The sequence below is a fragment of the Staurois parvus genome, unplaced genomic scaffold (assembly GCF_062004578.1).
Source record: "Staurois parvus isolate SC_StPar_1 unplaced genomic scaffold, SC_StPar_1.0 ptg000165l, whole genome shotgun sequence".
Taxonomy (NCBI): Eukaryota; Metazoa; Chordata; class Amphibia; order Anura; family Ranidae; genus Staurois; species Staurois parvus.
Window position 1 is genome coordinate 12,634,747 of NW_028317961.1, and position 12,083 is coordinate 12,646,829.

A 12,083-nucleotide genomic window follows, 5' to 3' on the forward strand; every position below is an offset into this window, starting at 1 on the left:
GGGGATGTGCTGCTGGACAGCCTTTGCCATGATGGGAGAAAAAACACTGCACACATGTAGCTTCTGAACCATGAAGCATGCTTTGTCCTGCAATACTAGGGGTGAGCGCCCAACAACTACCATGCCCTGGGAATAAGCCAGGCTTCATAGGTGAAAGAAAAGGCTTACTGGTATGGCATGTGCATTATAAATGGAACAATGTATTTTAAACTTTTCAGGTCAGTTTATGTAAACAGTGAAATTAACCTCTAAACCATAGTTAAATCCAAGAAAAAAAAAATGCAGCGGAGCAGTCTATAAATGTAATGGCTGCATTACTTTTTTTTGTCAGGCATTTTTCCCCTCCTTTGTTTTTACTTCCTCCTAGGGTGGCTCACTATACTGTATTAATGGAAGAGCAGCTTTGTCGCGATGGGAAAGGAATTGTGTCAAGACCACATAACATCCCCTCTTCTATTCATCATCATAACATGGGTAGAAGTGTTCTGTAGTTCACAGAAAGACCTGGTAAGAATAACTGATAACAGTAAGGCAGAGAGTTCAGGAAAATACTAATAATCTTGATTTCTGGCAGGATAAACGTGTTGTTTTGAACCTATCAAACAGATTTAACAAAGCACTTTCAGTAGTATTTTTAACAACTAAAAGGACACAAATGAGGTTAATTGTTCGGGTTAACATTCACTGTAACTTTTGATGAACATGCCCAAATGCATTGCTGTGCTTAGGTGTTTTCACAGCAAGGGTAGGCCTTACATGGTCATTGTCATTTATTTCCTTACACAACTATTTCTTCTGACAGTTGCATACTTCTTTAAATGCCAAGTATGAAAACGTCGTCTGATCAGTCTAGTTCTCTTCAGCCAGATCGACTATACTGCAGCACCTGGGGAAAGTAGCGAAATAGCGCTGGACCTGTAAGGTTATCTTATTGGTATTGCCATATTAACCCCTTAATGATGAAGGGTAAAATAAATCCTAATATCTGGACACAATTTTTCAACTTTGACAAGTATTAGTAAAACTATACATATCATTGCAACAACTTAGTGTAGCAAGGTTAACCCCTTTGCGCCGGCCGCACACAAATGTGTGGCCTCCCGGCGTCTGGGCCTAGACGCCGAGCGGCCGCACATTTGCGTCCATGTAACTAAATACATATGTGCTGAGAGCGCGCGCCCTGCGCGCTCCCAGCACATGTGTGGTACTCACGGAAAGGTCCCGGTCCGCTCTTTCGAACGGGACCTTTCCCGATCATGTGACCGCCGTGACGCGTCATCACGGCGGTCACATGATTCCTAAACCACGCCCCAACCGCCCCGCCTCCCGGCGTCTGAATCTCTTAAAGGGCCGGGAGGCGTCGGCGGGAAGGGGTTAATTATACCTTGTTGTTTCAGGATAAATTGGGCATTCATTCTTGCTATTACCATAACCAAAAGACAACCTAAAATAAATTCTCCTGCTCCTGACAATTGCAGCTATACCACATATGTTATTTGCTGTTTGTACCCATAGTAGGGCCCAGAGTGCATTTTGCTTTTTGTTATCCTGTGTAAAACACATTGACAGTAACTGACACTGTTACTAATTAAAAACATTTTTTTATCCTACCTAAAATACGATCCTGACCTTGACGCTGACCTAGATGAATCTCCGATCTAAATATTTTTTCTTAATTTTTTTTAAAGCTAGCCACTTGCACTCCTGAGAATTTACCCCCTTAATAACCAGGCCTTTTTTTGCTGTTTGGCGCTGCACTAATTCAACTGATAATTGCGCGGTCATGCAATGCTGTACCCAAATGAAGTTTACGTCCTTTATTTCACACAAATAGAGCTTTGGTGGTATTTTATCACCTGTGCGCTTTTTATTTTTTGCGCTATAAACATAAAAAAACACAAACATTTTGAAAAAAAACTATATTTTCTACTTTCAGCTATAAAAAATATATCGTAAACTCAGTTAGTCATAAATTTAAGCCAAAATAAAATCCCAATAAGTGTATATTGATTGCTTTGTGTGAAATTTATAGCGTCTACAAACTATGGTATAGATACTGTAATTTATGCCTTTTTTTGCTATACAGCATTGCACTAGTTTAACTGACAATTCCGCGGTCATGCAATGCTGTACATAAATGAAATTTACGTCCTTTTTTCACACAAATAGAGCTTTCTTTTGGTGGTATTTGATCACCTGTGCGCTTTTTATTTTTTGCGCTATAAACAAAAAAAAATGAACATTTTGAAAAAAAACTGTATTTTACTTTTGGCTATAAAAAATATATAGTAAACTCAAAGTTAGTCATAAATTTAGGCCAAAATGTATACTACTACATGTCTTTGGTAAAAAAAAATCCCAATAAGTGTATATTGATTGCTTTGTGTGAAAGTTATAGTGTCTACAAACTATGGTATAGATACTGTAATTTATGCCATTTTTTGGTATACAGCTCTGCATTAGTTTAACTTACAATTGTGCAGTCATGCAATGCTGTACATAAATGAAATTTATGTCCTTTCTTTCACACAAATAGAGCTTTCTTTTGGTGGTATTTGATCACCTGTGCGCTTTTTATTTTTTACGCTATAAACAAAAAACCACGAAAATTTTGAAAAAAACCCCAATATTTTCTACTTTCGGCTATAAAAAATATATAGTAAACTCAAAGTTAGTCATAAATTTAAGCCAAAATGTATTCTGCTACATGTTTTTGGTAAAAAATCCCAATAAGTGTATATTGATTGCTTTGTGCGAAAGTTATAGTGTTTACAAACTATGGTATAGATACAGTAATTTATGCCATTTTTTCCTATACAGCGCTGCATTAGTTTAATTGACAATTGTGCGGTCATGCAATGCTGTACATAAATGAAATTTATGTCCTTTTTTTCACACAAATAGAGCTTTCTTTTGGTGGTATTTGATCACCTGTGCGCTTTTTATAGAGTTTAGGCCTGATTCTATGAACACTGCGGTTTTGTGTGTAATGTATCAAGTGACAGTTATCTACTGACACTGCACTTGCTGGGGGAGAGGGGGGGGGGGGGGCGTAGGGGTTAAACGCAGGTGTTGGCAGGTGTCAGGGCTGATCCCGCTAACGCTGTGTTTTTGGGGATACTATAGTAATGTGAACGCTGGTATAGTGCTGATCTGATCAAAGATATTGATCCAATCAGACACTATACTAGCAATGGAGGTTTAGCGTGCAAGTGAGCGTATTTCTGGCAATCAAGGGGTCAAATGTGATTAGTTGTGCACTAGGGGCAATCTGATGCTATCTGGGAGGGACGCTAACTGACGCTAACACTATCGGAAGTCACCAGTGACACTAATACACTGATCAGTAAAAATCTGTTCACTGATCAATGACACTGGTGACAGGGCAGTGAAGGGGTTAACTGGGGGGGCGATTAAATGTGACCTAGGTGTGTTCTAACTGTGGGTATGTGCTGTTTTACTCACGATTTGTATGTCTTCTTCTCTCTCTGGGACGGAATGTGCCCAGGCAGAGAAGAATGACATCATATCCTGTCCTGTGTAACTGTCAACACAGAACAGGATAGGACAGGGACCGATCATCCGATTTCAGCCGGACATCACTGGTTGAAACCGAATGATTGATTCCCCGGGGATCAAATGGTGACAGCCGCAGGTCGGAAGGGGCACACGCGCACCCCCCCTGCCCGCAAAAACCTCGGGAGCGCGGAGCACGTTTAAAAACGTGGTTTGCGCAGCCATGCCACCCTGCCACAGTTTTAATGCAGTGGCTGGTTGGCAAGAGGTTAAGCACACATATGTGCAGCTCTGCAAGCTGCAGTTTGCACAGGCACGAATTTAAATGACCTGCCCTACCTCCTGAAATGTAGGGGAAAAGGCCTTGCAGCATTTCAGAAATGACAGCCTGCACTGGAACCGCAAGTGCAGTATTGTTCCCAGTTTGGGAATGATTTCCAGCTAGTGCAGCATGCCATTATCATTATTGGAACCTGTACACTGTGAGAGCATTTGCAGCTTTGGGAACAGGTATGTTCTCGCAGCAATAGTCACCAGCACAAATGTGAACCGAGTCTTACACACACTTTTGTTTGTTTACAATTTTCTTCTCTGGCAAGGAGAAAAAGATACAATGTAGATTTCTCTCCATTCAGAGAAGAAAAAACAAAAGGGTAAGCTGCACAGTGACTGATCACTGTGCTAACCAGTCATAGGCTACCACTGCAGTCAGCTGCTCGCGAACCAGGAATCCCTGTCCCAATCCTTAGTAGGAGACCCAAGGCTTTCCCTGAGAGCCTGTTCTCTGTGCTTAGAACACAAACACATATACACATATGCGACCTCACAGAAGAAGACCCAGTTTAGTGAGGTCAGGTATTTGTGTACAGTCAGCAGCAAGGGTTAATGCAGTGGTGGGCAACTGTGGCCCTCCAGCTGTTGGTGAACTATAACTCCCATCATGCCTTCTGCCTTTGGGAGTCATGCTTGTACCTGTCAGTTTTGCAATGCCTCATGGGACTTGTACTTCTACAACAGCTGGAGGGCCATAGTTGCCCACCCCTGGGTTAAAGTATTGATGTTGATGTAAATAATCTGGTTCCCAGGCAGGCAGCTTCCACAGCCCAATGAGTCTCCACTATCTCTTTGACTTGTAGTGTGATGTGACTAAAATGGGAATTAAAGTGCCACAACAATAAAGGTCCAGATACATTTTATTCTAATTAAAGTTGGTTGCCAAATCTGCTGCTGACAAGGTCTGTACTTGTAATCACACTGGAAGAAATAACATTAAAGGTCCAGTTTAATACTAGTCCATTCACATTGTTTTCAATCAGGCTCTGATGAAGGAGGTGTTCTTGGACCCCTGAAATGTGTTGGAAAATCTTTGACGTGTCCCTCTGACTTTTATTGGGATAAAGTTGCATCTAGACCTATTCAATTTTGATTTTTGTTATATTTATGGCTGGACACTGATCCACTTTCTATTTTTGACCCCCATGTTGTGAGCTGGAGTAGGAGAAGAAAGATTACCATAGCCATGCATGCATAGCACTCTATTATGAGCTTCATATAGTCATCTGTGTAGTACTGGAATGGTGGTTTTGCTCCAGTTACCTTTGGCATCAGCTCCTTACTTTAGTGTTTTGTGTAGCACTTATGTATTATTCACTAATTGTTTTGGATGTATATTAACAGATTGTAGGTAATCTGTTGGCGGAGGTTTGTGCTTGGGCAATGTTGCTTATTTAACCACTTGCCCTCCGGAAGATTCCCCCCCCCCCCCCACCCCCTTTTCTGACCAGGCCATTTTTTGCTATACATTGTTGTGCTACTTTAACTGACAAGTAATGTAAATGCAAAAAAATTCAACACTGTACACAAATTAATTTTATATAATTTTTTCACAAGCGTCTGTTGTAGTGAGCCCATTTAGATCACCAACTCTGGGTTGGACGAAGCAGGAGACAACAGAAAATCCAGTAGACAAGCTGAGGTCAGGACAGGCGGCAAACAAGCACAGACAGTGGACGAAGCCAGGATCGGTACACAGGCAGTCAGGCACAGGGTACACAAACAAACAATCAGGAGCTCAGAGAACTGTGAAGGAGCTCAGGCAATGTGAATTAGACTTAAAAAAAAATGTATGTCTTAGGCTACGTTCACACTAGCGTTGTGTGCAGGCGGCAGAAAGGCGTTTGGGAAGCGTTTTTACCTCTTCCCAAATGCCTCGGACAACTCTGCACATTGCAGCACATGGCGCTGTTCTAACGGGAGTGTTATTGTCGCGGCTCGGCAAAACGGACGCCTCTGGTCGAGTCAGGAGGCGTTGAAGCCTCCTATTCTAGTCTATGGTGCCGCTCCGCAAACGCCGGCGGTTGCGACGCAGTTGCGGAGCGTTAACAGCATTCAAACTTCATTATAGGCGTTTGTAGGGCGTTTTTAACACTCGGCAAATGCCTAGCAACCGCCGCTGAACCGCGCATGCAGCGTTTGCCGTTAAAAAACGCTCCTCAAACGCCGGACCAACGCTTGCCAAACGCTATAGGGGCGTTTGGCAAGAGTTGGTAAAACAGTCAAGTGTGAATGAGCCCTTAAAAAGGCAAGCAAACTAGGAGGCTGACCAGGAAGTGATTAAAGGGATGGAAATAAAACCCCCAGAATAGCAGGCAAAGCCCACAGCCAAACCACACATTGGAAAAGCACTGCAGCAAACAGATAAGAATACACAGGCAAGAAACTGCAGGCTAACTTGTGACACACTGGATTTTTTATTTTTTGTGCTATAAACACATTTTCTGTGAAAATTGTGATGGAAAAATTAAAATTCTTTATAACTTTAGGCCAGATTTAGTATTCTGCTACATGTCTTTGGTAAAAAAAAAAAAATCACAATAAGTGTTTATTAATTTGTTGCGTGAAAATTATAGCATCTACAAATGACAGTATATGTACTGGAATTTTTTTTTATATATATAATACTAGTCATGGCAGCGATCAGCGACTTATAGTGAGACTGTGATAATATGGCGGGAATTTTTATACTAACTGCAACTTACATTACCAGTTACACTAATACAGTGATCATTGCTAAAAAAAATGCACTGACACTGTACTAATGACAGTAGGCAGGAAGGGGTTAACATCTGTGGAAATCAAAGGGTTAAATGAGTGCCTAACTGTGTGTAATGTGTTGACAGTTAGCTTTTTTACTAGGGGATGTGACAAAGCATCCCTGCGAAGTGGGAAGACAAAAACTGTCACATTCCTGCTGTCAGTAGAGAGATCTGTGTTGTTTACCAACACAGATCTCTCTCCTGAAGCTAGGTCCGATGATCGTTGGGTCCTGGCCTTGAAACACTGTCCGGAACTCGATGAACGGCATGTTTGAGAGCCAATGGCAGCGTGGGTAGGCAGACGTGCGCAAGCGCTCCCTACTCAGAAAAGCAAAATCATGTATATATACGTGATTTTGCACAGCCGGCCCGCACTGTAGCATGAAAGCTACAGTATGCTGTTGGCAACTGGTTCAACTCTGTGTTTGTTATCTGGTTACTGATACTAGTGCATGTGTGTGAGCTCTAAAGGTACTGGGAATCTTGTGAAATGATGGCAAGATGAATGCAGCATGTTATCTGAAAATACTGGCATACAATTTGCATTCCTCTGCCTGAAAGCTACGTATGGGATGCTCTTGGACTTCCTAGCACGACAATGAATGTAAGCACAAGGACAAGTTGACCCTCCAGTGGTTACAGCAGAAAAAGGTTCTGGAGTGGCCATCACAGTCTCCTGACCTTAATATCATCAAGCCACTCTGGGGAGATCTCAAACATGCGGTTCATGCAAAACAATCAAAGACTTTGCATGACCGGGAGGCATTTTTCCAAGACAAATGAACAGCTATACCACCCGCAAGAATTTATGGCCTCATAGACATCATGCAAAACAATCAAAGACTTTGCATGACCGGGAGGCATTTTTCCAAGACAAATGAACAGCTATACCACCCGCAAGAATTTATGGCCTCATAGACAACTATAATAAAAGACTGCATGCTGTTATTGATGCTAAAGGGGGCAATACACAATATTAAGAACTAAGGGTATTCAGACTTTTGAAGAGGGGTCAGTTCATTAGTTTGCTTGTTGCCATGTTTTGTTTTATGATTGGGCAATTCTGTTATGACCTACAGTTAAATAAAAGAAATGTGTTTTGCCTGCTCACTAATGTTTTCTTTAAAAATGGTACATAGAATCACCAATTCTCCAAGAGTATGCAAACTTTTGAGCTCAACTGTACTGCCACCTCGAGGAGAATGGACACTGACATTCATAGTATGGAGGCTGACCTTATCCTAGGTACAGCGGGTAAAATATGTATTGAACACGTCACCATTTTTCTCAGTAAAATATTTTTCTAAAGGCACAATTGACATGAAATTGTAACCACGACAGTAACAACCCATGCAATCCATGCATAGAAAGAAACCAAAACAAATAAGTTCAGAAAGCAAGTTATGTGTAATAAAATGGAATGACACAGAGCAAAAGTATTGAACACATGAAGGAAGGGAAATGCAAAAAAGGCATGGAAAGCCAAGACACCAACTGAAATCTATCAGTAATTAGAAAGGAATTCTGCCCCTTGTTAGTGTAAATTAATATCAGCTGGTTCAGTTTCAACTGATGGCCTACAAAAAGGTGTCTCATTACCAAGGTCTCACTCAAGAAATATCTCATGATGGGTAAAAGCAAAGAGCTCTCTCAAGACCTTATTGTTGCAAATGATGACATTGGTTACAGAAGGATTTCTAAACTTCTGAAAGGTCCAGTGAACATTGTTGGGGTCATAATCCAGAAATGGAAAGAACATCATTTCACCATAAACCGGCCACAACCAGGTGCTCCTCGCAAGATTTCTGACAGAGGAGTGAAAAGAATTACCAGGAGAGTTGTCCAAGATCCAAGGACCACTTGTGGAGAGCTTCAGAAAGACCTGGAATAAGCAGGTACAATTGTTTTAAAGAAAACAAGTAATGCACTCAAACGCCATGGCCTGTATGTACGCTCACTAAGCAAGACTCCATTGCTGAAGAAAAAGCATGTTGAAGCTTGTTTAAGTTTGCTACACAATATTTAGACAAGCCTGTGAAATACTGGTTTCTGTTTTGATTTGGGACAGATATAAGAAGCTGCAAAGATTGTGTCACTCTATATATGGACATTTTTCACCATTCACCTATATATGTTATATATTGTTAATATTGGTTTGCAATTGTATAGAGTTACCTGATTTGGTTCATGCACTGCGAGGCAAGTACCAAATTTGAGGTACTTTTATATAGGGATTTTTGGTTTCACAAACTACACTTTTACTTGGTTTATTCATTTTGACATTATGTAACTATTCTAATTCCTCTCTGAACAGTGTCTGGGTGACTGTGGTTGCTGCTGCACAAAAAGTTGATAGTCAACAGATCAAGAAACTGACAGACTCCATGAATGGAAGGCTTATGACTGTTATTGAAAAGAAAGGTGGCTTTATTGGTCACTGATTTTTTTTTACTTTCAAATGTCAGAAATGTTTATTTGTAAATTTTGAGTTGTTTATTATTCTCACTTTAACAAATAGTTTATTGTACCAGTGATGGATTAGGTGCATTAAATTAAACGTGGTGGATAATTATGCAGTCTTTTTACTGTAAGTACTGTTATCAATTTGCAGAGATCGATTTTTCATTTTGACATTAAATTGTAAACTTCTATGAATCTGTATAAACAAAAATGAAATCAAAGTAAAAAGCATACAGCAGCACACAACAAAGGGGAAAATGTGGGAAAGAATGAGGATCATGTTCTTATAAATTACTGCAAAATATTTTCTGAGGCACTAGCTCAGAAAAATATCAAGATCACAGAAACTGAATAAAAGTCAGAAATCCTTATCTGCATACTTGTTTCAGGTTAGGGACAGACAGTTTTAAAGCCATTGGATCAGCACAACTGCCAGACAATAAGTATTTTCAGAAGGAAAGGTCGACAGTGGCAGCTGCTTTCTATTTTATGAGGAATAAATCAGTTTTTTTTTTCTCTTTCTAATCCACTGTACTTCATTTTACTTCAGAAGGTTTCCTTTTAGGTTAGGTTCACACTATGCAAGATGCATTTTGCAGGGACATGGCAGACCATTCATTTGAATGGGCTGCCATGCTCCTGAAAGCGCATGGAAAAAGTCCCGGCATCGTTTTTTAAATTTCAGCCTGGACGGAAACTGCAAGTGATCTACAGTTCCCAGTGCCAGAAGCGGCTGCTGCGATTTCCAGTGTGTGCAGGTGCCATTAGGATTAATCTCCTGTGGTTTTCTGTGCAGGTGGTTGCAGCTGTGGGAACAAGGTGCAATCTCACAGTGGCAATCACCCATACAGGTTTAACCTAGCCTCAATGCTGATGACAAAATATTAATACAACTATAATACAACCATAAGGATCTCTTATATTACACAAATGTAAATAGTTTTATCTGAGCTGATTATATTACAAACTTGCTATTTCCTCTAGTTACGTGTTTATTATTTTGTTTCAACATAGTTATGTATGTGTTTCATGTAGTGATTGGCTGTATTTTTTGGTGAGGTGTTATATTTTGAATAACATTGGCATGTTTCACTTCATTGATAAATCTTTAGCTAAAAGCGTAGGATTGTGTTCTCTTTTTTACATTGTATTTTTATTTCTGTTTTGAAAATTACAAATATATGTAGTAGGCAATAAACAGTTGGTCTTATTACTGCTGTGTTTACTAGTTTGTATTAAAATGTGTGGTATTTTCTTTTTGTGTTTCCTCAGATTCTGGGATTTCTCCAAACCATCACCACTCCTTGAAACTGTAGAGCATCATACAGAATTTACATGTGGTCTTGATTTCAGCATTCTCATACCAGGACAGGTATTACATTTATAAAATTTGTAATTTTTAGAGAAGTACATCTACCACAACTTAAAAATCTTTGCTGCATACCCCTGATGATTAAGAACACATGGTTCTCTTCTGATCCATGCTGAAGGATACCTCTTTATGTCTGTTTTTACTAGCTGTCAGCTTCACCCCAGGCTGAAGCCCTATTTGTGGACATTGCATTTGAGAGCTACAGCAAAGCACTAAAGCCAGCACGCCATCTCAAATTCTCACTTTACACTCATTGTCTGTCCTGATTCAACTCTTGCTAGCACCACCAGTGCTATCTGATGTTTTGCTATTTTAAGTCTTTTTTTGTTGTGCTCTGAGTCGACCATGTTCCTGCTGCCAGAGATGAGCAATGTCAGTAAATCCTAGTTATTCATCTCCTACAGAGTTGCATGGTCAGGCATTAGTGCCATTGGTGTCAGCCATGCTAGTTCTGGATCCTAAACAACCAATAAAGTGGTGCTACAGGCACTTTGTCCCCTGGGAGACATAGTGAAGAAAATTTGTTTGTGGTGAAACCTTTTCATTAAGCTATTTAATTATTTTCCAATTTTCTAGTAATGACGTTGTGGTGTTATCCTAGAGCAACCTTTCTCAACCTATTTACCCTGGAGGAATGTACATATCCACAGCTACCCTTAACCCAGTGCTTTTGCATTATTTTCTCTTCAAAAAATAAAAACAGACAGTAAAAACTGTTGCACCTCTAACAGTTGTAGTCAGTGGAGAAGTGTTCCGTTTACATTGGTGGTCAGTGTAAAAATGCCCCCTTGCATTGGTGGTCAGTGAAAGGGCCCCCTTACATTGGTGATCAGTGAGAAAAAGGCCCAATAAAATTGCTGTTCAATAGAGAAATGCTCCCTTGCTTTGGTTATCAGTAGTAGAAAAGCCCCATAGGCCAATGACACCTTACATTAGTGGTCATTGGGAGAAACATTGTCCTTTTTGACCAGTGGAAGAAATGCCACAATAAATTGGTACTTGGTAGGAGGTATGTCCCATATATTGATAGACAGTAGGAAAAAATGCCCCCTTAAAAGAGAAGTAGGGCTTTTATCAACAATTTTTTTGCCACCGATTTATCTGTTCTGTGTCTTTTTAATAATTGACTATTACAAGCATGGAACATATAATCCTGCATGATTCTGATGAACAATGGTCTGATCTGGTACATCAAAATTCTTGTGGTTAACCTACTTTACACCATGCCATTGTATTTGGTGCATATGCAAAAAATATATCCAAGATTTTTATAAGGAAAATAGGAATACATGTCCATACTAAAGATGCTTGCTATTGCCTCAATGAAGAATTTTTAAATGAAATGCTACAAAAGGAATGTATTAAATATCCTTGTAAATTCTCACATTTTGAATTGCCATCAGTGTCATACTTAAAGTAGAAGTATAGGCAAAACTTTTTTTTTTCATTCTGGATAGAGTAAGGGAGGGTTATAACTCCTGTCATATTGTGTTTTGCCATCTGTGTCCCATTGGGTAGATTTACCTTCACTTCCTGTCCCATAGCCAAAACAGGAATTGAGAAAATCTCTGAAAATTAAGGGAGTTCCAAGGGGACCCCCAGATCACCAGAACTAGTGTCCCCACTGGAAAATTTCCCCT

General features: G+C 40.0%; 1 protein-coding gene across 1 annotated transcript in view; it reads left to right on the top strand.

Moving 5' to 3' along the window:
* PEX7 (peroxisomal biogenesis factor 7) overlaps positions 1 to 12,083 on the top strand; it is a 312,578-nt gene that overhangs the window by 209,837 nt on the left and 90,658 nt on the right. Inside the window, exon 9 of the mRNA XM_089676224.1 lies at positions 10,344 to 10,443. Coding sequence (XP_089532350.1) covers positions 10,344 to 10,443 — 100 coding nt within the window. The remainder of the gene's footprint in view (positions 1 to 10,343; positions 10,444 to 12,083) is intronic.